We start from the raw sequence: 27,022 nt of genomic DNA, 5'->3' as shown, positions 1-27,022 counted from the left end.
AAATCAGACTGGGCTATATGTCGCCCGAAGATCCATGGTGGAATGAGAAAAAGCATAAAGATCTAGGACTTTTTTGCCTATAATATGTATATTATTTCATAAGGAGATCCATAAGCACTGTAGAATGATCTAGTTTTTCTCAAATGTTATAGCATTGCTCTGAGCCAAAGGACTAAAGAAAGTCTCCATAAAACGGAGGATGCCAGCTAAAGCTAGGCAATCTTCACATACTTAAAATGAGCTCCAATTAGGTCATAACTAGAAACTTGTCATTCTCTAATTTTGAGTTTAATTTCACATAGAGACAAATGACTGAAGAGAAGGTAGAAAATTCAGTTCTGTAAACCTCTAATTTAGAAAAATATATAAGCTCAAAATTTGTCCCAGAGATCTAGTAAGCAAGTATTTCGACATAAATGATTATCTGTCTTACTTAAATACCTTATAGAGATTATGAAAGCTAAATAGTAAAACACTTTAAAACTGTTATATTACCTATAAAAAGCAAAGGATTCTAGAATTGTGAAACTTTGTTTTTTCCCCTTTGGCTTGGAACGGCAGGTTTAGCTTTTTGATAAATCTGTTGAGTTCTATTATGGGAATCAGGAATGTCCTCGAATAATCAGTAATTTAATCTGAATGAGATATCGTCCTCCAATTTATATCCATCAGCGTATCAACAGAATATCAAACTACCAAATAGCACATCGCTAAGCTACACACCATTCAATACGGAGATTAAAAAGTCACTGAGAAGGACTATCAGTGTTCTGTTGCACAGAAACTACTGAATGCATTTTAAATTTTAAAAAGAGAGAGAGAAAGAGTGCTCATGACGTTTTTAGTTTTGTTTTTCTTCCCACAGTCCTCACAGATAACCTTACATGAGAGATGTAGAAAGTCACTATCCTTTAAGCTGAGTATATTTCCCACACAAGACAGGTCTATATCTGTACCTATATTCTCTGTCTTCTAGAGTCATAACTTCTATAGTAGTATCGCCCCCAGAGTTCCAAAAGGAATGACTTCATGTTCTTCACAAAACTAAGGAGAGGTTGGGAGGAGGAGACGTGTTGACAGAGATTTGAGTCGGAGTCTCACAGATGTAATTTGAAGAAACTCTGGCTCTAGACTGTCACTAATTCTCCGTGGAGATTCTGCAGCCAAAACCACTTAACTCTAAGCTTTTACAGAATACATAGCATCTTAAGCGCTCTCAAGTAGGAGTTTCCATTAGTGTTCTTTTCAAACACACAGCTTTTTTCTCTTCATTTTTAAAAGTTTGTCATTTGTGGTTTGGCCCATCAGCAGTGATGAATGGCCCCGAAAGACATCAGAAGTCCAGTCTGGTTTCAATAACTCTGAAGATACTGGAGGCAACTGAAGGGGATTCTTTTTTCCTTCCAACCTTTGCTCAGTTCAATATTTCTCCTATCCCTCATCTCATACAAACCACTCTTCAGATTTCCCGCACTCCACTCCCTCAAACTTGACCTCCTCTGTTCCCTTTCCTGAGGTCATCTCACTCTGTTCATCCCTACATCTCTGAAAGATGACCTAACAAGTTCTTTGGGAATCTCCTATCATCCAAAGTGAGACAAGGCAGGTTCTAATCAAATGCTCGACTTTCCTGCTGCCTCAAAGTGTACACAGTCTATGACGTGTTCCTGTCTTGGTGTCCGTGTCCACACAAGAGCACACAAGCATTTTCAGGCTTTGTTACTGCAGCGTCTACAAGCATGGGTGGTGGTTCCTACTCAGACAAAATCACACCTGCTCAACAAAATAACTCGACAGAGAGTAAAAAAATAACTCCAGAAAAGCAGAAGAAATCAGCAAGTCTAAAGACAGCCAAGTGCCTGTCTTAACTATTTTTAGCACGATGTGAATAAAAATTTAATGCAGACTGACTTCCTGGTGAAGGTTTTCCAAGCCTCAGCCAATTCCTGTCAGGAGACAGCACATGCATTTTTGTTTGGTTACATAAATGGTAAATATATTAACATTTTTCTCTAATAGTAAACGAATAACTAATTATTAACATAACTTATTTTAGAAGAACTTCTTTCTACTTTACTGTTATGAAATAGACATATTAATTTTAAAGACTTTCTTCAGAATTTTTCAGACACGGCTTTCAAGAAAGTGGTTTAATCCAGTCCCATTAAATATCATCTAATGGCCAGTGGCTCTTAAATTTACATCTCCAAGGGGGATTTCTCTTCTTAGATGCCAATAAATATCTCAAAATTATCATGTGCAAAATATACCTCTTGATTCCACCTCAACAGCAACCTACTCATTTCTCAGCTTCCCTATTTCAGTTATTGGCTCCACCGTCTACCCAGTAGTCGAACCAATAACCTAGGATTCATCCTTGAGTCTTCTTTCTCCCTCATCCCCTCCATTCAACCTATCATCCAGTGTTTATCAGCTCAGCCTAAAAAGTGTGCACTGAACCTGATAGCTTCTTCTCAAGGTCCACTGCAACTGCAACAACCACAAACTCTAACCATCATTTGTCTATGTTATTATAATGACCTCTTCACTGATCTATCTGTTCTACTCTTGTCCCCAATGACAACTCTTTACCCAGGAGCCAGAGTGATCCTTTAAAAATATACGTGAAATTATATGAGTCCCTTCTTTAAAACCCTCCAAACTCTTTCCCTGGTTTACGGGACTCTCAATCCTTGTTCTTACCTCATCTTATACTCCCTTCTTTACTAGGCTTCAGCCATAGTGCCCCTCTGTTCCTTGAACACACCAAATTAATTCCCACCTCAGGGTCTTTGCATCTGCCAGTTCTCTGCCTGAAATGATCTGGCCCCTTTTCTAGGTCTTTGCAGAAGAAGTACCTACTCTTCATTCAGGTCTCAGCTCAAATGCCAGCTCTTCAGAGGGGCCTCCTGGGAAATGACCACCCTGCTTAGAGGATCCCAGTCACTCTCTAATATCTTCTTTTTATAATTTTCTTCCCACAGGGAATTGATCTCACTTGTTTACTTGTTTATCATCTGACTCCTGCCTCAAGAAAGCAAACTCTGTGACAAGAAAGATCTTGCCTGCCTTGTTCAGAGCTACATCGCCAGGTCTTGGCACAAAGCACAGGGTAGCTGGTAAGTCTGGAAATACAGGCAAATATATAACACACGTTATAGTCCAGGTAAAACATGACAAAATAACATTGTGTTTCCAGGCTTTATGTAGATATGAGTAAATATTTGTGCAATGGATGAATAAACTGGTTCAGGAGTTAAAAGACTCAGGTTTTAATTCTGGCTCTCCCACTAAAATCTTGTGACTCTATTCAAACCATACAACATGCAAATGAATATATGCATCTAGAAAACAAAATAGGTAATGTAGTGTACTATATTAAATGAGTCAAAAGACATAATGTATCCAAAAAGCACTTTTGAAACCAAAAAGTATAACATAGTTAAAGGTATTATAAGCATATGGTACAAGAGTTGGAAGCTTATTTTGTATGATTTTTATATAAAGCTTGGGGTAGACAACCTCTCTATTTCCTTTTGAATTGAACATGAGGTGTCCCTCTTGGGATAATCCTTTGATGACTTATAAAGACGAGCCTTCTACATTCTTTTAATTGATTTTAGACTTGTAAGGTTTTTTGCAGAAGCAGATGGCAATTTTTTCTCCATATAGGTTAAAAGCAAAGCGTGCGATTTCTTCTAATTGCACCCATTTTCAATCATCCATCCTCAGGACTGTCCCTTATTCACAGCTCCCGTAACAAAGAAAAGCACTTACGGCTCCAGTGTGTTTCTTACAGGATTCAAATGGAAGAGAACCTTCCCCAGTCAGCCAGCTGTCCTCACCAATCTCATCACTCAAGAGAAACTCATTCAGCTTTTGAACACTGCAAAAGGCAAACAAGCAAGCACACAATAAGGGATAAAAATAAAACCACCACCAATGAAGTTCTATCTAAATAAACAAACTTTTCCCCCACTGTTACCATGGTAAGCAAGCCAGCTCTGAGAGTCATTTCTCAGGACCAACTGGGAATCCAGCTAGGATGCTGGGGACTGACAGGCTCCCAGGACCTGGGGTTTTCAGTCCTTAAAATGAAAAATCTCAGGAAAACCACAACCAACTGGTCACCCTAAATTCAACCAACTCTCCTTTGCACTTTTTTTTTTTTTTTGCAATTATATTTCTTGTCAAAGACAATAGAATCGGAGAGGGACTTGAAACAGGGTGGTTAAAAAAAAATAACACCAACGAAGGAAGTATCATTATTCTCATTTTACAAATGAAGGGAAATAAGGTACAGGGCAGTTAAGTAAAAACATACAGCATATAACACACGGATCATGGGTCCCTGCATACTATGCTACTTTGCTAAAGCACTACTCTATATATTGGACATATTTTCACAACCTGGCAAGGAGAGGGCCCTCTAGAATATTACTACGCAAAACGTTGGCCAAGATCAGTGGCATCAACATCACCTGGGAGCTTACTTGAAACTTAGAATCTCAGGCCACACCCAAGACCTCCTGAGTCAAAATCTACATTTTAAGAAGATCCAGAGATGCTTCATGAGCACAGTACAGTTGGAGAAACCCTGTTCTAGAAGAGTAATTTACAAACATTCTTTACTGTGGTCTCCAGAGGCTGGACACAAGACCCCTTGGCCCCCTTACCCCACCCATTCTAATTTTCTCAAACCAGTGTCATAGGATCAAGAGTAAAATGAATCGAAGAACACAATTTGAAAACATCCTCCCATAAATAAAATGATACACTACAGAAAAGTCTGTGAAGTTGAAAAGACAAGAAATGCTCCTTCTAGCATGCTCAGATGCTAACAGTGGGCAAACTGGCCTGGCACCTGCGGCATCACATACAGGGGAAAGACTGCCGTTAGTAGGAAACTAGAAAATACACATCTGAAACAAAAGATTTTTTTATTTTTCATTTCAGCTTGTGGTCAAGTTAAGTGCCTCCAGACAAGTCTGCATAGTTTGTTTTTGTGACAGACTAAAAAATGAAGAAAAGTAAATTCAATTCCGTCTGTTGCCCATGAACTTTAAGCTCTTTAGCCTTGCGTGGCATAGAAACCGCTTCCTTCCTTTGGAAACATAAAGGTAGATAAAATCCACTAGGGCAGTCTAACTATTAACTTCTAAATTTCATTTACAGGAAACTAAAAGAAATAATTTTTTCATTCTTTTTTTTATTGAAGTATAGTTGACTTACAATATCATGTTAGTTTCAGGTGTACAGCACAGCGATTCAGATATATCTATCTACAGATATACATTCCTTTACAGATTCTTTTCCCTTATAGGTTATTAAAAAATATTGAGTATAGTTCCCTGTGCTATACAGTAGGTCCTTGTTGGTTATCGATTTTATATATAGTAGTGTTTATTCTTAATCCATAAAAGTAATTTTTTAATTGAAGTATAATTGATACAATATTATATGTTACAGGTGTAAATATAGTGAGTCACAGTTTTTAAAGGTTATACCCCTTTTATATTAATAGTTATAAAACACTGGCTACATTCCCTATGTTGTACAATACATCTTTGGAGCTTATTTTATACATAATAATTTGTACCTCTTAATGCCCTACCCCCATGTTGCCCCCTCCCCCTTCCCTCTCCCCACTGGTAACTACTAAAGCGAACCACTTGTTCTCTATATCTGTGAGCCTGTTTCTTTTTTGTTATATTCATGAGTTTGTTGTATTTTTTAGATTCCACTAAAAAAAATTATTGTTTAAGGAAAGCTTTGGCTGAATAATACTCCATTTTATGTATATGCTGCATTTCGTTTATTCATCAATTGAGGGACATTTGGGTTGTTTCACTTTTTGGCTATTGTGAGTAATGCTGCTATGAAGTTGAATGTACAAATATCTATTCAAGTCCCTGCTTTCAATTCTTTTGGGTATACACCCAAAAGTAGAATTGCTGAATCATATGGTAATTCTATGTTTAATTTTTTGAGCATCTGCCATACTTTTTTTCATGGTTCTGGAATTCCTGACTTACTTAAATATATTCAAGTTATGACAACATGGCTGAACCTTGAAAACATTATGCTAAATAAGATAAGCTAGGCACACAAAAAACAAAAATTGCATAGTTCCACGTATATGAGGTAGATAGAATAGTCAAATTCATACAGGCAGAAAGTCAATGGTGGTCACCAGGGTCTGGGAGGAGAGGTAGGTACAAGGGGAGTTATCATTTAGTGAGTATAGAATTTAATTTGAGAAATTGAAAAAGTTCTGGAGATGGACTGTGGTGATGTTTGCACAACACTGTGAATGGACTTAATGCCACTAAACTGTACACTTAAAGTGATTTAAATGATAAGTTTTATGTTATGTATATTTTACTGCAATTTTAAAAAGAATTTCAGAACCAAAAAAAGAAAGAAGAGCTCTGGGTTTTGTACTGTCTTTGAGTCTTTGACAGCAAAGCGTGATCACATAGATCTGAAAGACGGTGTTAGAAATGCCTTAGGAATGGCATTTTATTCATCTTAAATGGCAGTATCCTTTCTTTACTTCTACAGACATTGTTATTCTGTTCCAAGGTTTAGAAGAGATTAGATTTTAAGGAGCACAACTTTGTCCATCAAAGGAATACCTTTCAGACAACCTCACACTGTGTCTCTGCACACAAAGGCAAGTATGGGGCCAAGTTCGTGTGCCTTTGTAACTAAGTCCAGCAGCTCCTGGTACACGTTACTCAATGAATGTTTGCTGAATCAATCAAAGAAGGAATAAACCAATGATTCAGACATTTAATAAGTAAGGTCAGTTGATTCAATTCTCCATTTCACCTTCTAGCACACACAAATCTTACTGAAGCTTTTTTGAAATTAATGAGACCCATTCTTGCTGAATATCAGGGAGCAATTGTCCCTGAGCATGACTGGAGCATGGGGAGAACTTCTTTCCTCTTCATAAGATCCCACCATGCAACTCCAATTACAATAAACATCGGAGGACCCAACACTAGCACTTTTCTGAATCTCACCCTCCATTTCCCCTCCCCATCCCCATTATTCCAGGCTCTCTGGCTTAGGGTCCCTTGCACTATTTTTTTTTGTTTTGTTACTGTCTATCCCTCCCACTAGACTCTGAACTCTTTAAAAGTGAAAATTTTCATCTTCAGAATCTAGCCCAGTGCCAAAAATATAACATAGCAATTCCTCAAGAAATGTCTGGTGAATGAATAGGTAATACAAAAAACATTTCCTGTTCATATGAGGGCCTTTCAGAACTCACAGAGGCAAAACAACTATGGAAAATGCATGAATCCTGACCAAGGGTGAAGTAATTTCTACCATGCTGCCAGGGTTATATTTTTAAAATGCAAATACGCTTATACAACAGTCCTCTCCTTAAAATAACAAATGGCCACCCTGCGTCTTTCAGCATCCTTGGCATCATCTACAGGCTGATTGGGATTTTACTCTCCAGCTTCATCTCCCAGTGCTTTCCTCATCAGGACCTTTCTCCAACTACATGCAATTACCTTTAGCCCCCAGAAGGTACCAAGATCTCTCACCTCTCTGCTCACCCCTTCCCCTTGCATACATTACTCCCTCACACAGAATGTGTTTTCCCTTTTTATTCAACTGGCCAAGTCCTACCTGTTCTTTAAGATCCCATGAAGGAGCTATCACTGCCTTTAAACCTTTACTGACCGGACTGTCTCCCTTCTCCCTTGATAAGCTTCAATGAGCCTCATATGTGGCCCATGGTATTCTGTGTAGTGCTCTATCACAGCATAACATGCGTGTTGTAATTACCTTCCCTTCCCAGTCTCTCCAGCTAGACTGTGGACTCCTGTGGATTTCATTCCATCTTTTTTTTTTTTTTTTTTTTTTTTTTTTTTTTTTGCGATACGCGGGCCTCTCACTGTTGTGGCCTCTCCCGTTGCGGAGCACAGGCTCCGGACGCGCAGGCTCAGCAGCCATGGCTCACAGGCTTAGTTGCTCCGTAGCACGTGGGATCTTCCCAGACCGGGACACGAACCCGTGTCCCCTGCATCGGCAGGCAGACTCTCAACCACTGCGCCACCGGGAAGCCCTCACTCCATCTTTCATCTTTGCCATCCCCAATGCCTAGCAAGGTACCTGAACTGCTTAATAAATGAATGTGGATCCACAGAAAGATATATCCCTGAAGCACGAAACAGAGTTCAATAAAATGGTGTTAAATTAGTAAAATGGAGATTTGTTAAATATCTAAAATATATAGGCAATGTGCTGGGCATTTTTCATGTATTATCTCATTTAATTCTCCCAACCACCATAAGCAGGAACCATTATGATGCTCATCTGATAAGTAAGGAAGCTGAGCCATAGAGGCACCAAATAATACGCTTGTGGTTGAACAGTGAGTATTCCATGGCTGTGCAGGTATTGAAAGCAGGTAAACTTGATACCAAACAATTCCCTATCCTGCCTCCATCACCTTTAAGTTTAGTGTTTTACTAATTTCTCATTTGTTTAGGTAATTCATCAAAGTATTTAAGGTTTTGTTACCGATGATATTTTTTCACTTTTCAAGTTTGGGTGTTTATATACAGCTTGAGTACCTTGGACAGGTGCTATGTTTGGGGGAAACAACTGATTTTGTTGCTGGCAGTTATGTATTTTCTTGTGGAAACCATGAAAGTTTTGTAAATGTGGACCAGGTCAACCTGCGAGAATGTTCTATGATAAATATAGTAACAATTTATTTGATTGAAGGTAATCACAGTAGACTAGCCAAGGGTACTTTCCTTTGGGAGGTAAATGAGAGAAAGGACACAGAGTTATCTTCCACCAAAGCAAGGGATTAGTTTTACACATTTTTTTCCTTGGTAAATAACATCTCTAGATATAGATACTGCATTGTACATCAAGTACCAGAAACCTAAACTCAAATTACTTATAAAGGATACAATATAGCGACTTAACCTTTTCCTCCAGAAAAGCAAAATGCATAAACTATTTTCTTACAAATAAAGCAAAGAGGACAAGTAAAGCAAGCATCATGAAAAAAATCACTAATTCAAATATTTTAATATTTTAGAAACTAGTGACTTTCCTACTTTTCTTCATTTCTTCCCTCTGTTTTGCAAATGTAGACGAACACATCGCCATAAAAGGTCCAGAAAACTCAAATGATGTGGGGTGCTGGGGTTACTAGGAGATAACCTGAATCTTAACTGCCTCTTTCTTGCATTTTATTACGTATACATAAGATCCCACCCAGTGAGCACCACAAAAGACAATTCTGTCTAACAAGCTAAACATTTTTAAAAGAAAGCATAGAATTTTTTCGAAGCAACGAATTTTACATGGCATGGAATCTTCCTCCAGCAGAGAAGTTCACGCATCTCTTACAGGCACACGTAACACGAGTTGTGGAGTATGCTGCACCCTATTCTAACCCACCAAATTTCTGAATGCACCTCAGAGCGTAGCAAAGAACTTATGACTTCCACAGTCCTGAAGAGGAGGTTTCAAAATCAGCTAACCGAAGTCTCCGATTATAAACAGGCTGCTCAACTCGCTGTGGGCCAACTGGCATTAAAGCCTGGTCACGGGTTCCCAGGCAGAGAAGGAAATGCCAAGCCCAGTCCACACTGGGAAAGACGCTCATTTGGGTTCCGAGAACCGGCACACAGTGGGAAAAAGGACTGGTCTCCTCTGTTGACTGGTCATCTCCCTAGGACCCACAAATCAACCACTGAAATTCATTTTAGAGAAGCAAGTTTTTATAAGCTGATTCTATTTGACCTATGGCTTGGGAAAATCTGGAGCTGAGCCCTGAAAATAGACTGGTCTTTATCAAACTGGCAAATGCCTTTTCCCTGGAATGTACAGAAGAGAGAGTTCTATGCAGAAATATACAGTGATTACGATCCACCCTCAGCTTTACTAGGATTTACTACAGCAGGATTGTATACTATGGACTTGGGGAAAAACCCACACTCCTAGATTTATTAATTTTTTTTCACAGCAACTCTTAAAAGTCTTTTCAGTGCTTGGTAACCTCCTGATTTCAGAGGACTGATCTATTATTAGTTATCAACTGTTTTCTATTTGACTTGTAGCACAAAGTCAAATTCAATTAAAAAGGCAACCGTGAGAGGGACAGCTATTAAGTGGAGAAAATGAAAATAAGAACCAAAATAGCAGACTCTGGCCATTTATCAGTTTTATTGTTTGAAGTCGCTTCCCTTCCAGAGCACTGCCTAATTTGGAAGTGGTGCTACAGAAATCAGTCAGTGATCCGTACAAGTGTTTCAGAAGTCAGAACAATAAGACAGTGAGGGCAGATGAGGTCAGAGGATCCTGAGCTTTAAACTCTTAACAGCTCCAGAATCTGTGACTAACGGCATATCTTACAGAATAGGATGGAAATCTTGTTAAGGTATTAGTGTAAAAAATCAGAGCTTCGTTTATAGTTAGATAAGGTATATGAATTTTAATGATATTTGGTATTAAGTCTTTGTTAAGCCCATATAAACTATTGCCTAAAGCTAGAGGTTCTGGTATCTTGAATATTAAAAAATAGTTTGCTTAACAATACATAGACATTGGGAAAGTATTTCATTTTCAAGGACCTTACAATAGATGCTCTACATTGCTGTTAAAGACAATACTATGCTTAGTATATTTAAGGCCTCGACTTTCCAATTTTCCTTCTGTATTGAAACATCTTGGCATTTCTTTCAAAGGCCAGATATAAATATGATAATGACCGTTTATGAAACATGCTGAGGTTTTATGAGGTTTATAAGACCTTATAGCAAAAGGCAAAATACCACTTTAGGACTACCTTGTTTATAATATAGACTGAAACATAGCTATGGCACTATGGCATATACAGGGTAGTATAATATAGTATGGTAACATATTTATTATATAATGCAAGTAAAAATGGTGAGGAAATGGTCATTATCAGACCACGTCTATTTTTATGGGAAATTGTGAGTCTGAGATAAAGTCTACACTGCTTAGCAACCTATAGAAGTATACTTAAAATTAACAAAACACTGCACTCAGTTTTGCAAAGTTTTTTCCATTTTCAGAGACTGTGAGCCTGGATTTTTTTTTTTTTGGCCAAATTAAACTAAAATTAAAACAGAAAATATGTATTGATATGAACATTCTCCATCACTGCCGGTAAAAACATAAACTGGCCCAGCTTTGCTGGAAAATATTATGGCCATATTCATTAAAAAAAAACTTTAAAATCTGTATACATTTTGACCTACGCCTCCTTCAATGGAAAACAACATGGCCATACTCATAAAGGGCATTAAGAAGATGCATCTATTAGAACAAGTATCACCACTTCTAGAAATCTGACTTTAGAAAATAATCAGAGAAAAGTTTAAAGATAAAAAGATGCTTCTCTCAAATGTAATTTCCATTATTTATGTTACATGGGTGAAAACAGAAACATTCTGAATGTCTAAGAAAGAGGTAACCATTAAGTAAATTAGAATACTTCCCAACAATGGAATATCATGTAGCCAATAAACGTAATGTATTATGGTCTTAATGAGGGGAAAAGTAACCCCCCAAAGTTCAAAATTTTTATTTTAGAATAATTATTTTTATATGAAATAGATAAAAGACTGAAAGGTAGCATACCAAAATTTTAACAAGTTATCTCTGGGCAGTGATTTGGATGTTCTTTTTATACTTTTCCTAACTCACTACCATGAACAGATAGCATTTCTATAATCAAGCAAAGAACTCCAGACACTCCAGCACATACCTGATGATGGCTTTGACGGCAAACCTGACCACAGTGGAGAGCAGGAAGAGAGGGGTGACCAGGATGTGGAAGAGAGACAGTGAAGCAAAGGCCTCCGCAGGTTTGAGATTGTTCCCGCTGGCATACGCATGCGTCACAAATGTCTGTGCAAAGAAAGGATTTTAGAGAAAGCTAGAGAAAGGTTCACAAATACTTGCGCTCAATTTTACAAGCCTAACAAATTCTACTATGCCAATATGTCCGTTGCAACTCTGAAAAATATAATACAATTACTTCATCCGAATCACTCCCTAAGAAAAATAACACTTGCTATTGGTAGAGTACTTAATGGTTTACATTCATTCTAGCAGTAAACTTGTGAAAGGGGCAAAACAGATTCTATTGACAGATTAGAAAATTAACTTCTGTCAGATTACTGAGATGGGGGAATAACCATGAGAGAATCCAGAGTTCTTAACACCTACTCAGGCTCTTTCCAACCAATACTAAAGTTTCTGACAGAAAAAAGGAAACATTCCATCGTTTTAGGGTCCCTATTGTAGATCTTTCCTAAAATCGCCAACAATGGTGTCCAAGGCAGACTTATTTACAAATATTTCTAAGTATAATACTAGTTCCTGGGTTTGTCCTTTTTGTTTGAAATATAATGTAATCATTTAACATTTTCCAGTTGTTGATCTAGCACTATCTTGTAAGAGTGTCCAGGAACCAGGTCATGGAGATTAGGACAGTAAGTTTTCAACCTCTGCTAATTTTGCTCCCCAGGACACATTTGGCAGTGTCTGGGGATACTTTTGATGGTACTAATGGCATCTAATAAGAAGCCAGGGATGCTGCTAGACATCCTAATGCAGAGGACAGGTTCTCACAACAAAGAATTAATTATTGGGCCCAAAAAGGTCCACAGTGCCACGGATGAGAAACCCCAGATTAGAACTATCACGATGGAAACAGCAAAGAGAAAACTGAAGGTGAGGTAATATATGTTACCACCCACCCATTCTTGTTCCTAAGTCATTTCTGAACACTGACATAAGTCCATTTCTTAAGGTAAGAAAAAGTGGCTTACAGCAAGAACAGCTGCTATGGGGATTGCCGCGTTCATGAAGACTGTGGAAAGAAACCAAATACATTAATTTCAGTGAACTGTGAGACATTTCAGTAACTTTAATTAATCATCAATTATTACTCTAACTTTCCTTGAAGACAGGAAAGACCAAGTACGTTAAGTAACATTTTTGTCTTGAGTCCACAAACATTTCCCGGTTGGTATTTCCTGGTTCACAGTTGTGAACTCCCATAGGCGAGACTTAACCAGAAAATGTGAAAATTTATTTTTTTTTATGAAATGTTACAAAGAGCAAAATTTAGATAAAGTTATTAGAATTTAACACATATGCATTCTTCAAAGTATTCACGGTCTGTATTTTGTTTGGTCCACTAAACTAACTTAAAAACATAAAAATTGGGATATTACACAGATAAAAAGAATTTGACATCACGTGAAAAATCTCCTTCCAGCAGTGATATTAATTTTCACTTATAGACCTTTTGTTTAATAAAATAGCTCCATATCCTGGGCCCTCTGCTAGTTTAAATATCTCTCCAGGAATATATTGCACTATCACTTGATAAACATAATATGCAGAACTGAAATGAGAAAAACTCACATTTAGGCTAAAATACTAGCATTTGGAAGTAATAGGAAAAATAAAAAGCCAAGTTGATGATTTGTAGTTATTTTGTCATAAACCATAGAGTTTTAGGAACGGAGGACCAAAAGGTAACTGCATTGTTGGTAACAGGGCCAGGCAATGGCAGAGCAAGAACTATAATCTAGTTTTCTTGATGCTCAGAAGACAGTCCATCTAAAAACTATCACCAGCTCTCATGATCCGCTCTCATGAACTGTCCTTACCACCGTGTACAGACTCAGCCTGTGCTTCTGAAGGTCCAGAGGTGGCTTAGCTACCAAATCTGAATTCTTGTATGGTACCAGCAATCCAAACACGGCTCTGAGACTCATAACAGTACAGATGAAGAATCGTGTTTCTGTCTTCACCTTTCTCTGGCTATTATTACCTTTTTTTTCTAAGTGTATTTCATTCTTTTCCTCCACACCATTATTTATAACTCATTCTAAATATCTTTAAATAAGTAATCTCCTGTGATGAGGAAGAGTGAGAGCAGTTGCTATTTTACTAAAACCTATTTATTTGGCACTCTGCACTCAGTGCAGGTTATCAGGGACCCTTCCTACCTCATCATAAAGATGAGGATGAGACGCCCGAGGTCACACAGCTGGGCTCCTCAGACCGTACTCACCACCACTTCACTCTGCCACTACTCAACAACTCACAATTACTGAGGTATGATGGGAGTACCTTCTCCTATTTAATGATTACAACTACCCTGCGCAATAATGAGGAAACAACTTAGGAAAGATGAGTAACAGGCAAGATTCCGAACTAGGAGATGACAGAGCTTGGATAAAACCCAGACCTTTCTAGTCAAAAGCTTCATGTTCTTCCCACTTCTCCATATAAAACTCTATCAAAGTGAAGAGAGAAAAAATAAAATCGTATCCTTGTCTTTCGCCAAAAAATGAAATCCATGAACAGCACATGACCATTTGGCAGTGGAGATTAGGAAATGATTTAACAGAATCTCTTTTGCCCTCAGATATGATCTCCAGTGGCAAGAACACTGATCATAGAGCTGGATCTTCAGTTTTATTAGTATTTAACCTGTTTAACTTTGCTTTTCAATATTTTCCGATACCACAGATTGAGCGCTTTTATGTTTCAGGTGCTTTTCTAAACACATTACATACATTATCTTATTTAATTCCCCCAGGTATGCTTAATACTGCCCAACTTCCTGATGAGGAAACCAAGATGCCACCAAATGCCGACCAAGGATGTATAGCAGACAAGTTGCTGAGGCAGGATTTCATTTCAGGTCAGCCCGCACTCTAAGACCCAACAGTAACCACTATGTTATACAGTTGACATTTGCCTTTCTTTCTTTCTTTCTTTTTTTTTTTTGGTCTGAACTTATGGTACTCTGCAAATACTATTTACAAAATATTTTTAACAGTGACAGAAGAGTGCCACGTCCAGTGCCTCATTTGACCCTCACAATATACCTGTGAGAAAGGTATTATTCTTATTACACCAATTTTTAGAGGAGGAAACTGAGGGAGGTTATTGAACACTAGCCCACTTGCCAGGTGCATTATACAAAAGAATGAGTAGCAAGTCCTTGATGTAGTGCCTGGAATAGAGTCAATCAACATTTGCAGCATTCCTTCATCTATTCTAATCCTTACTACAATCCTACATGGTAGAGATTGTTATTTTCCACTGTCACACATGAAAAAATTGAGCCTTGGAGGATAGAAATAGTAACTTGGTCAAAGCCATACTGCTATGAAGTGGTAGAATTGAGATTTAGAGCCAGGTCCACTCAACTCAGATAATGGAAGCTCTTCACCACCACCACCACCATACGTAACCAAATCGGAAAACTTGGAAGTGGTGTAAGCGAAACCTCACACCACTGATACAAGAATTCCTGCTGCCTATAATCAGAAAAACATGATGATGCATTTTCACCAACATGATTTCTTTTCAGTATGGCCTCTGTCCTCTTCTCTTTGTCTCTGACTTTCAAAAACCAACCCAAATCTTACATAACTGGGTTGAGGTGAGTTAACAACCCACCTCTGCCATTTAGTAGCTGGATGATTTGGGGGAAATTCAAGTTACTTAAGCTCTCTCCACCTTCATCTTTTAATTTGCAAAGTGAAGGTAATAACAGAATCAAAATCTTTGGGGAATTCCCTGACGGTGCAGTGGTTAGGACGCTGCACTTTCAATGCTGGGGCCTGAGTTCGATCCTGGTCCTGGCCAGGGATCCTGCAAGTCATGTGGCGTGGCCAAAAAAAAAAGAATCAAAATCATTGGGCTGTTGTGAGGATTAAATAGGACGATATATGTAAAGCTACTTATGGCAATAATTGGCTGAGTATCTCAATATATTTTTGTTATTATCATTATTATCATCACTATTTCTGGCTGTATCCATCCTCGCCATGAGAACTTCAGTCCACTGCAGAGAGAAATATATTGTAGGAGCCAGCAGCTTAGAGTACTATCATATAAGCAAGTGAATATCGATCATTCCATCTTCTAGCGTTTTGACACCATATTAGTGGGGCGGAGCTGGAAGATAAATCTCCCCATTTCATTTCTAATGTATCCAGCATTAAGGCTAGAATAAATGAGCTATATAAACCAAATATTTTCCTTAAATTCATTTCACAAATGTAATGTTTATAATCTCTAAGGACTCAAGTATTTTAGAATTCAAAGGAAACAATCTATAAACCTCCAAAACTTTAAGTTGTGGAAGGTCTGGGGAACAATAGAAATGAGCAAAACTGACACACAAACTAAATCAAATATTAGTGAGAGTAGTTTGGCTAAGTTCAGAAGAATTGTACTAACACGAACTCATTCTTGAGAGTATTCAGTGTCACTCTTTGAGAAAAAAACAATATTTTTGTAGTAATTGCTTTTTAAAAATTAGAGTTGTGGAGAAAATGCTTTGTATTTAAAAAGTCTTGAAAGTGCATTGGAAAAGAGGATTTTATGTGAATGCAGTTTGGCTTCTTTCAACTGGAAATGCTGACACTGTTTTCTCCTCAATTTTCAAAACTGGCATTTCACACGCAATCTTCGAGGAAACGTAACAACATAAACTCCCAAAGAGACAGGGAAGACAACCTCACATAATTTTTTAAGGATGTCTGGGGACGAGAAGATCAACAGTATTACCGTCAAATCAATTTAAATAAATTTTTACTGAAAACCCATGATGCATCCCAACTGTAACTGATAAGAGGGTTTCCATGATCAGTACTACGAATCATCACCATCCCCATTTTACAGATGAAGAAACCAAGGATTTCGGATGTCAAGTAACATGGCAAAGACACACATTTGTAAAGAACTGAATTCAGGTCTACTTGACTCTTAGCTTGTCCTAACTCTGCTCTTTAAATTTAAATAACCTCGCGTGGCTAGCGGCTATTGGACCACACAAATGGAGAAAATAAATGGGCTTCCTCTGATGCCTAGAATGCCTCAATGATCGCAAGTTAAAGTGAACAGACCACATGTTTTTGGGTGGTCCTCAGAGCAACAGCAACTTACTGGAGAGTGATGTATAAAGAGCAAAGGTTTTGAGACTGGATAGTTCTTTCATTCTCGTTTCTTCCACACTCTTGCAAAAGATGTGCTCCCAGGCGTACAACTTTAGAAGTTTGATGCCTTTCAGTATTTCATTTGTTTTCTTCAGTCTCTCAGTGGAATAATCCTATAAAAGAAAGGAATAAAAAACAATGCAAGCTGCATCCAAGTGAATCAGAGAGGCAATGCCGCATGCTAGATAGGGATTGAGGAGAGCGTGATTTCTGCCTGGCTCTGAGTCTAATGATGGCTGTGAGATTCCCGGGAGAAGCAATGAAACTCTCTGTACTGCTGCCTCCAGTGTGAAAATGAAGAGTTGAATGAGACGGCCTCAAATTTCTTTCCACCTAAAAACTGTTTATGCCTCTGTTGCTTTGGTTTAAATAAAAGCAGTTTCTTAAGTTTCACATGATTTCCTTGAATAATATCGGCAGATAACACACACAGACATGTAGGGAAATGATAAAGAGGCTTCCAATGGCTCCTCCTGATATCCAAATCATTTCTCTCTCCCCTCAGAACTATCACTCATACTTAGAAAAAGAGAAACAATGAATATAAGAAAAGTCAGTTTGCTTCTGATTTGGGAATGTGAGGGTACAGTATTGTGTGTGCTCACATTGAGTCTTCATAAGACACTTATTGAAACCAAGCCTATTATTTTTAACTTCAAGAAATCTCCACCTCCTTCTTCATAAGCTCTTGTGTAAGGCCTAAATTAGAGGCACTGATTGCTAACCACTTGGATTAACTGTAAAGAGATGTGTAGCAGATCCAAAAGCCTCTCTTTAGTCAACTGTTTCAGTTTCCCCCAAATATTACATTAGAATTACTAGGAAAGTGCAATATCACCTGTGAACTCTCTAAAGGATCTGCAGAGTGGCAAAAGGCAGATAGAAGGAAGCAAAAGCAGCAAATGATCTGACTTTTTTTGAAGTATAGTTGATTTACAATGTTGTGTTAATTACTGCTGTACAGAAAAGTGGTTCAGCTATACATATACACATTCTTTTTTTATATTCTTTTCCATTATGGTTTCTCATAGGATATTGAATATAGCTCCCTGTGCTCTACAGTAGGACCTTGTTGTTTATCCATTCTATGTATAAATGCTACATCTGCTAACCCCAAACTCCCACTCCATCCCTCCCCCAACCCCTCCCCCGTGGCAACCGTCAGTCTGTTCTCTATGTCCCTGATTCTGTTTCATAGATAGGTTCATTTGTGTCATCTTTTAGATTCCACATATAAGTGACATCATATGATATCTGTCTTTCTCTCGCTGACTTACTTCACTTAGTATGATAATCTCTAGTTGTATCCATGTTGCCGCAAATGGCATTAGCAAATGATCTGATTTTATTCACCCTTTTGTCTCTTGAGGGTCTTAAGGGCCTATCAATGACTGCTTTGGTGAGTGAACGAATCAGTATGAATGGCTAAATGAAAGTCAGATGTTGGTTTGTCATATCCCCTCTTTGTGTCCCTCTTCCACACCTTTCTGTATTCGTGTCCTGGAGTAAAGAGGGTAGATGGCTCAGACAGAAATAATAAGGAACCTCATCAGAAGCGGCAGAAAAACAAGTGATAAAAACCACTTGTGTGACATGAGACTTGCTTGTCACGGTAGAAACACCAACTTGGGAAACAGTCCACCAGTGGCAGCATCCCTACATTTCACGCCTGATTTACAGACAGCCTTGCTCATATTTAATCAAACTTTATTTCTAAACATGCTGTCAACAATTTTATTATTTGCAAATATTTCTTTAAAAGAAGCCAATTCTTGCTCAAATAAAATGATTTCATGGCAAATTGAAGCCAGAAAGGGTCAATAATGAAGCTTTTTCTTGCTTGCCAAGTTGACCACGAACATAGGCAGAGCAGCTGCCACTGAAACACTTCAGTGTAACTCCATAGCTCATCACATGGTCTGATTCAACCCTACGGACATTTAATTTCAGAAGCACCAAATCTGACCCTTTATTTGTTCCTCGATCCATTTCTCCCATGTCAGTAATTGACATCCAATGTACGTGTAATCTAAAGTACCCACAAGTGGGTTCTCTAGTACCCATAAGTATAGGTAAGTGATCTACAAGAAGATCCAAAGCCTCATCACATCATGACTCGTGAAAACATCAGGCATTGGGATTCTTGCATTTCCAGTCTAAGATCGTTCCGTCTTAGATGTCAAATCCACTTTTAAAAATTGTTGAGCAGCCCAGAAATGTCCCATCTGCTGCCTAAGAACTGAAATGAAATATAATGATTTCCAAATAATCCTGAGTGGTATGTAGTAATTTCCTATATTTTAAAAATAAAACCGCATGACTAGATTTTCCTAATAAAGTTTCCAAAAGATGTTACTTACAAGAGTGCTCTTCTGAGCCTCTGCCAACTTTGTAGCAATGAAGTACTGAATTGGCGCCAGGAGCACAATGACAGCAGCACCAACCAACGCGCTGGACCCAAGCAAATTGTAGAGCAGAATCACGCCCATTATGATCTAGCAGGGAAAATACAAGGCAAGGGGGAAAAGAATAGGGGTGTGGGGACCGCTGCATGAAAGGAAGGACTTTTTAGTGAAATTACAGTGTTCCTTAATTATTATATTAAGTGTATTTGGAAGTCAGCTCAACTGTGACAGCTGAGTTTTACTATGATTTATCTGGCAAGGGCTAAATAGCTGGCATTTATTTTTAGTGTCATGATGTGTGCACCTGGTGCTGAACCAACTTACTGCATGAAGTTGCAGAGTGGTCCCAAGGATGCTTTCAACCTGAAACAGGCTTCAAATTTTTAAAAGAACACAAAATTTTTCTAGAAAATGTTGTCACCCGCCATAAATTTAACATCCCATATTCTCTTGGAACCGTATTAGCTTTTCAAGGCAAGAGGGATAGAAAGTAAGAACCAGCATCATCATGTAAGAGAACAAGTTACTTGTTTGTGGACTAAGTGATCTGAGCTCGTCAGCTCCTCAATGACCCCAGAAGTCACTTAACGACAAAAAGGGTAGGTCTAACTAAAACCGTGGAGGAGCTAACGTTGGTGCCCCATCTTACCTTACTTCCCTTTTTAAATTTATTTCCCGAACCGAAGACTGAACCATGTAGGCCTAGCCTCTCCGGTTTGTCACCTTCTTCTTCTCTTTTTAAAACTCGGGTTTTAACCCTGTTATCTTCTCTTGTTGTTTTTTTTTTTTTTTCAATTTCCCCATAGCTCAGTTTATCACAGCTCAAGATGTCAACTAATGAATTGTATCCATACAGTTAAAGCCTTTAACCGTGCCTATATGCCAATGATAACAGCTTATTAGTGACCTTCTGGAGGCAATGGCACATTAGTTTAGTGACTAATCAATTAGGCTTTTTGGGAATTCCAATCAAAATGAAAATTCCCTTCAGGTCACCTCCGATGCAGTCATTTAGAGGCAGCCTGGAATTTTTGATGCATTTAAAATTACACCATGTAGGCAGCTACCTAGTTGATCTGTGTATAAACATATTTTGATAAAATAAAACAAAGCATATTCTAAATCTTGGTGCCAAGCACTGTGAATGATATACACTTGGATTTGGATTTCCATTACAAATGAAAAAACAAACAATAAATTTTAAAACATATCTTCTTGTTCTTATTTCCTCTGCAAATAAGAATCTTACTTATATTGATCTACCTGAACAGGCATAGCCCATAGATTGGGACACAGGAACAAGAACCACATGAGTTGATTGGTTTCAATGGCAACCAAGTTATTGATCTGACCCAGGGTCATCTCACCCATGGATAAATTAGATGTAGAAAGCCGCAGGATTTTATTGTATATCATGGCCTGAAAAAAAAAAAAAAGAGAAATGTACTTGAAGCTCTAAACTTAATAATCAACATTATGCTTATTTATTTTCACTGAAAAAAATAACTTTTTAAAAATTTTTGAAAAAAAGGAGAAAAACCCTATAATGCCATCTTCTTAAGTCAACCATTATTTTCATTTCAGTATTGTTACTTTCAGTCCTCAACTAAAGAGAAACTTATTTTTTCTTGTGATATAATCTAAACATATGTTCAAATTTAAACATAATCTCTGGAACAAATAGTAACAGAAATAAATAAATGCAAGATTTCAAAATATTTTAATATATTATTATAAGTATTATTTTTAATTCTCAGTGGGTTTATTAATTAGCTCTGTGGTTCTTTTTTATTCATTAGATCCTAGAAGTGTTGATGTCATAATATCACAGTGAAAATGGAAGGAAAAAACTAAACTGAAGCCTCTACCATTCCTATCACTGGATGGTATGTGGCATTTTCAAGAGGCCAAGATCATTCAAAGCTTGTACGTACCAGCAGGGCTCCACGGAGATTAATGCCAGTCTCTATGGTTACATAGTAGGAAGCCTGCAAAAATGTCCTTTGCAGAATAAGAGCCAAGAACAGAAGAACTGCTAGAACATAGGCATTTTCAAGAAATTCCTTTGATGAGAGGGTTTCTGAAGTCTTACCCCAAAAGAAGAAAAGATATAAATTAAAACTGTTCATATACTGGCTTGCATGCATTAAACAATACATGGTTGTTAAATATAAAAATTCAATGTCTATAGTACAGCAATGGAATGAGCCACAGCAAGGCAATTTTGGGTTTTCCTCATAATATCCACAGATACAAATACAAACCAGTTCAATGTAAAAATTCCCAAATTGATGATTAAGATGGCTGGAAATGCCTGAAGGCATTTGTAGGAAAAAAGGTACATTAAAAATTTTTTAAGTTGAATACATTTTCTACAAAGATATAGTCTACCTTAGTTAACTGGAAAACAGTAAACCAAGATAGAAGTTAGTTTAGACTGTAATTTAGAAGTAGAAGTTCTGCTACAAAGCTGATAGTCGGTCAGAAAGACCAATGGGACAAAAATAAAATTTCCAAGACCAATGAAACTAAAATACAATTTCCATAGCCTTATTAATTTAAAATAATTCTACAGAGTTGACTTTTTCTGATCTTCATCTATCTGAATTCATATAATGAAATAAATTATAAAATACATAATTTGGCTATTTATTTCACCCACATGACACTTTCAGTGACAAAACACAACTTATGAAAAACTGTTTTAGTCAGATTATGACTTAAGTCACCATAAGAATATACAGATTGATTGCTTTTTGTCTGTAACTAGCATATGGTGACTTGTTTGTTAGAAGTAAGGGAAAAGCAACACTCAAATCAACACATGCCAATTTGGGCACTCTTCAGTTTTTATGGTTTAGATCCGTTAAATTCTACTTCTGGTCCCCTTCCTCTTCTTTCCTGGGGATACATACAAATGTGTAAGTGTCTTCCTTCTCAGAAAAATACATGGTTAATATGTGTAAGGGAGAGGGATGATGGAATTCTATGTGGAATTCCGATATCTGTATGTAAATCAGGCTACTAGGGACAAAACATCACAAACGTGTATTCAATGGTAAAATATCTGGTTCACCTCTATTACAATTGAGCACTAATATATGCAAGGAACTGGGCTAAGCATTGTGGGCACAAATGGGAACTGTTCTTAGTTGCTCTGTTTAAAAGAGCTCACAACCTAGAAAGGTAAGTATATCCATAAATAACCTGCTTCATTATAAATAGCATTTATGGTAAGTGCCAACGCAAAGTGAACAACGTGCTAGAAGGGTACCAAGGAGAGTCAAATTCCAACGAGGACAAGCAGAAAAAGTTTCACCGAAGATGCAGCATTTACTGCAGGCTTTGAAAATGTGTACAATTTATAATAGGTTAAATAAGGGCTTCCCTGGTGGCGCAGTGGTTGAGAGTCCGCCTGCCGATGCAGGGGACACGGGTTCGTGCCCCGTTCCGGGAAGATCCCACATGCCGCGGAGCGGCTGGGCCCGTGAGCCATGGCCGCTGAGCCTGCGCGTCCGGAACCTGTGCTCCGCAACGGGAGAGGCCACAACAGTGAGAGGCCCGCGTACCGCAAAAAAAAAAGGTAAAGAAAAGAGGACAGGAAATTAGATTGAGAGAATAGAAAAGGAAAACTGATTCATCGGGACTAGAGTTTCTATATGTGAAACTAGGGAAATCAACTCTTATTTTAGAAAGAAAGGTAGGTAGGAAGTTCATGATGCAGACTTTCTTAAGAACAGGAAATATAAGATATAAATTTATAACAGCAAATAATTTATACTATATAGTCCCCAATAGTAACATAATATCTAATAAAAGTATGTGACTGGCCCTGATAATTGTGAAACAGGATGATGGCTTTTACTATATAGGAAAAGATAAAAGTACATACTACAAATCACATTGCCGATATCATTGGTCATAGGCCTCTAAACAAGTGACTCAGCCACCCTCATGTACTCATGCATGAAAATTCTTTACAGAATTGCTATAAAGATCTAATAAAATAATCAATATGAAATTTCTGAGCATCGTTTCCAGCACACAGTAAACGCTTATTAAATGTTTATAGTCTCTGAATCTGAGAAATAATTTTGTTGGCCACATCCATTCATTGAATACATACACTCATGTTTTTCTCTACAAGGAAAATTATTGTTTTCTTTCTTTTAAAAAGCATTCAATTCTCTGTAAATAAGCCTGTTTGAATGGCTCATAAAACTGCATTTTAAAAAAGTAACAATTATAAAGAAATTTGCCAATAATATGTTTCCTTTCAAAAGCACCACAAACTTACTCCTGTTGTGTTATTTGTCCCATTCTGGGTTTCATTCACACGTTGAACTATTCCAGAAATACAGAGAGGTCCAGCAAAACCCAGTAAGTCAGCAAGATAACGAAATGTGCTACTAAGTAGAATTGGTCTCCCAAAAGCTGTGTACATTGCTAGCCATATAGATGGAGTCCGATTTGGATGATCGGCCACTTTTTTCTGAAAGAAAAGAAAAACCTTGATGAACCATAATAAAATAATAGAGCAGCAATTAATCTTAGGAACTACGGACATCTCTTCCAATATTTCTTATATTTTAAAAGATTAAAAATAAATGTTACTGAATCCCTTTCAATATGGTACATATAGTCTGGTATCCTTGCATCCTTTGTAAACAATAACTACTGAATGTGTTTTAATGAAATAGAGAGAATGAAGAGTAACCAGGCCAGTTTTTCAAACATTTTGTATTATTTTTAGTTCTCAAAGGATGACCCCAAATTCTTAAGACCAAACTAATTTTAATTCCCTTTGATTTAGAAAATGAATAAATTTGTCATGAATATTACCAAGTAACACTGTATGGAAAAGAAAATAGTAAAATACAAAGGTCCAGGTTATTGACAGTCTAGTTAAGATTTCTGAAGTCACCAGATCACAAGAGATTCATCTATCAAGTTACAAGCTAAACAAAAGAGATCATCCAACTTCAAATTGTTTCTTCTCCAGGTATTTCCCATCTCCATAAATGGGGGTCAATAATTTTTTAAAAGTTACATTAGACTTGTGTTTCCTAGTTATTCCTCAAAGAAATGCAGAATGAAGAATGGCATATTTGCTTAAGCCAACTCATGGATTCACACTTCTATAATCATGTGCTGAAAAGATTTTAAGACCTAAACAATTATAATTACATCTTGGAGAGGAAGTAGATAGAGTTTCTTCATTGTGGCAAAGACGCTAACTCAATGCATTACAGTTCAATCGTGTTTCATATTCAACTCCCTGTGAGATGAATAATTCAGTTATTTTTTAAAGTTTATTGATAAAAGACATTAACACAATGAGTTCAAGTGACTCTGTATTATAAAGAGCAGTCAGAAAATTTAAGCTATGCTTAGGCTATAGCGTTCATTTTTGCTTTAGAAAATTAAGTTTTTAAAATATTATGAAGGGCTTCCCTGGTGGCACAGTGGTTGAGAGTCCGCCTGCCGATGCAGGAGACACGGGTTCGTGCCCCAGTCGGAGGGGCTGGGCCCGTGAGCCGTGGCCGCTGAGCCTGTGCATCCAGAGCCTGTGCTCTGCAATGGGAGAGGCCACAACAGTGAGAGGCCCGCGTACCGCAAAAAAAAAAAAAAAAAAAAAATTATGCAATACTTTTCCCAGAGGTGAAACCAGAGAGATGACTCAGGTTCGTTTGTAGTAACCATTTCCTGCAATATTAATTTCATAACACACATTTTTGACACAAAACAGAGGTCATTTTCATCATTTACCATAAATGCTTTGTTGATCTTGATTTAGAACAGCCAAAAACTCTTTAATTGATCCATCATACCCAATTCCCTTCCAATGTTGGTGTAAATACTCCTATTTTTAATTACAATAATATCTGTAGGTGATAGCAATATAAAATACATCTTCCACGGTGGCTATCACACAGAACTACTCAGAATGATAACAAGACAAATTGAAAATATCCGAAGATTCTGATATTTAAATTTTTAAAAGCAATTATAAATACCCAAAGAAAGTACAAGAAGAAACCAATTTTGCCAGATATGTAGGATGACACATGGAGTAGGTAGATGATGCCCCTTTATTTAATTTAGTTCCCCAATTTTGAAATACAGAATCCAAATTTTAATTAATAATTAATTTAAGGGTTTTAGTTTCTCAAAAGTTATTCATGGATACTTTCCCTTTAAATAACAAAATTATTGACAAGATACCTGAAAAAAGACAATAAAAATTCCATGAATTATTAATATATGGTGGCAAGGATTAGACATACACAATTATTGAACTTAATTCTTACTTTCTATTTGGTCCTAGAGAAAACACAGTGTTCTCTCTGTCCCTCCTCATGTAGCGACTGGGCAACTAACACACCATATTTCATAGGCTCTTCTGGTATATTCTCAGCAGCCCAGTTAACATGACTCAAAACTACTGGGAAAGACAGATTGAGAAAATCTGCTCTTCCTTAACTGTAGGTATTATTTAAGCTTGCTGCCTTTATATTAATAGGCCCATTCTCTACAATCATGGACATGAAAAACAGATACTAACTTACCTTTTGTTCTTCATATGCATCTTTCAAACAAACATAATTTGTTACCGCCCTCATTGCTATTGGTAATTTTCCAATTGCCTTCAGATCAATAGGCTTTTTATGAGCAGATATGATGAGCGTGTTCATCCACCAGTATGTTGCTTTTGACAGTAAATTCACAAACGGTTGAAGAAATCTCACACCCAGATCCTGGAGGTCTTCAGGAGGCTTTACTTTCTGAGGATTCATGAAGAACACATATCTCTGTGGCAAGAAAAATTCCACAGGATAACAACCTAACTCTTTTACCACATATTAAAAATAAAATTTTAACCTCTTCTACATTTTCATTTCATGAGGCCAAAATTTGTATTTTCATACTTCTTTCCATCCCTTTCTGAAATATCCTTTTGAGGAAAAAAAAATCCCTTTCGTTGTGACTACATTCTAATTAAATTCCAGAATTTCACACTTAATACACTTGGGCCAATGCTAAAAATCAATTACCGCTTTAAAAGACAGTTATCACTAAAAATCAATTTTTCGTGATATCCTTTCATGATATTTCATGATACTTAGTGGTAGATTCAACTAAATGAATATTTTTACATCATGCAGATTGCTTAAATGTGTTATCAACACCACTGTGAGTCACTCTGTTAATTTGTGGTCTGGCTAATGTTCGCTGTTTCCACTGCCCATTGCAATATGTATCTTGTCATTCACAGCAAATTCAGAGTGCTCTGATGGAAAATGAACATTGAAAACTCAGTCACTAGTATATCACACTATATAACGGGCAGCGTTATGTGGCGGGAAGTACAATAGGTTTGTAATCACAGACCAGGTATGAGACTTGACCATATTACTTTGGCTATAAAGCTAGAGTTATACCTACGGAAGTTTCTTCACCAATGAAATGAGCAAACTGGATTAGGTTATCTTCTTTTCCATTCAAAATCTCTACGAATACACTAGTTTGATTAAGCCAGGTTTGCTTTGGACCGATCATGGATGA

At 37.3% G+C, this 27,022-nt stretch overlaps 1 protein-coding gene across 13 annotated transcripts in view; it reads right to left on the bottom strand.

Annotated features, from left to right (window-relative positions):
- ABCC9 (ATP binding cassette subfamily C member 9) overlaps positions 1–27,022 on the bottom strand; it is a 150,544-nt gene that overhangs the window by 103,101 nt on the left and 20,421 nt on the right. For 11 of the 13 annotated variants that reach the window (XR_004351753.1, XR_004351752.1, XM_032645442.1 and 8 more), the window contains 9 exons: positions 26,026–26,268; positions 23,754–23,948; positions 21,391–21,543; positions 20,720–20,875; positions 19,412–19,546; positions 17,002–17,164; positions 12,852–12,892; positions 11,783–11,925; positions 3,778–3,886 (listed from right to left, as the gene is read on the bottom strand). Coding sequence is in view for 11 of the 13 variants with exons in the window: in XM_032645442.1 (XP_032501333.1) it covers positions 3,778–3,886; positions 11,783–11,925; positions 12,852–12,892; positions 17,002–17,164; positions 19,412–19,546; positions 20,720–20,875; positions 21,391–21,543; positions 23,754–23,948; positions 26,026–26,268 (1,338 nt within the window). In the remaining 2 variants the exon portion in view is untranslated. The remainder of the gene's footprint in view (positions 1–3,777; positions 3,887–11,782; positions 11,926–12,851; positions 12,893–17,001; positions 17,165–19,411; positions 19,547–20,719; positions 20,876–21,390; positions 21,544–23,753; positions 23,949–26,025; positions 26,269–27,022) is intronic. The other 2 variants (XM_032645451.1, XM_032645452.1) reach the window with 2 other exon arrangements.

This window comes from Phocoena sinus, chromosome 10, assembly GCF_008692025.1.
Source record: "Phocoena sinus isolate mPhoSin1 chromosome 10, mPhoSin1.pri, whole genome shotgun sequence".
NCBI lineage: Eukaryota > Metazoa > Chordata > Mammalia > Artiodactyla > Phocoenidae > Phocoena > Phocoena sinus.
This window is presented reverse-complemented; position numbering and strand designations above follow the sequence as displayed.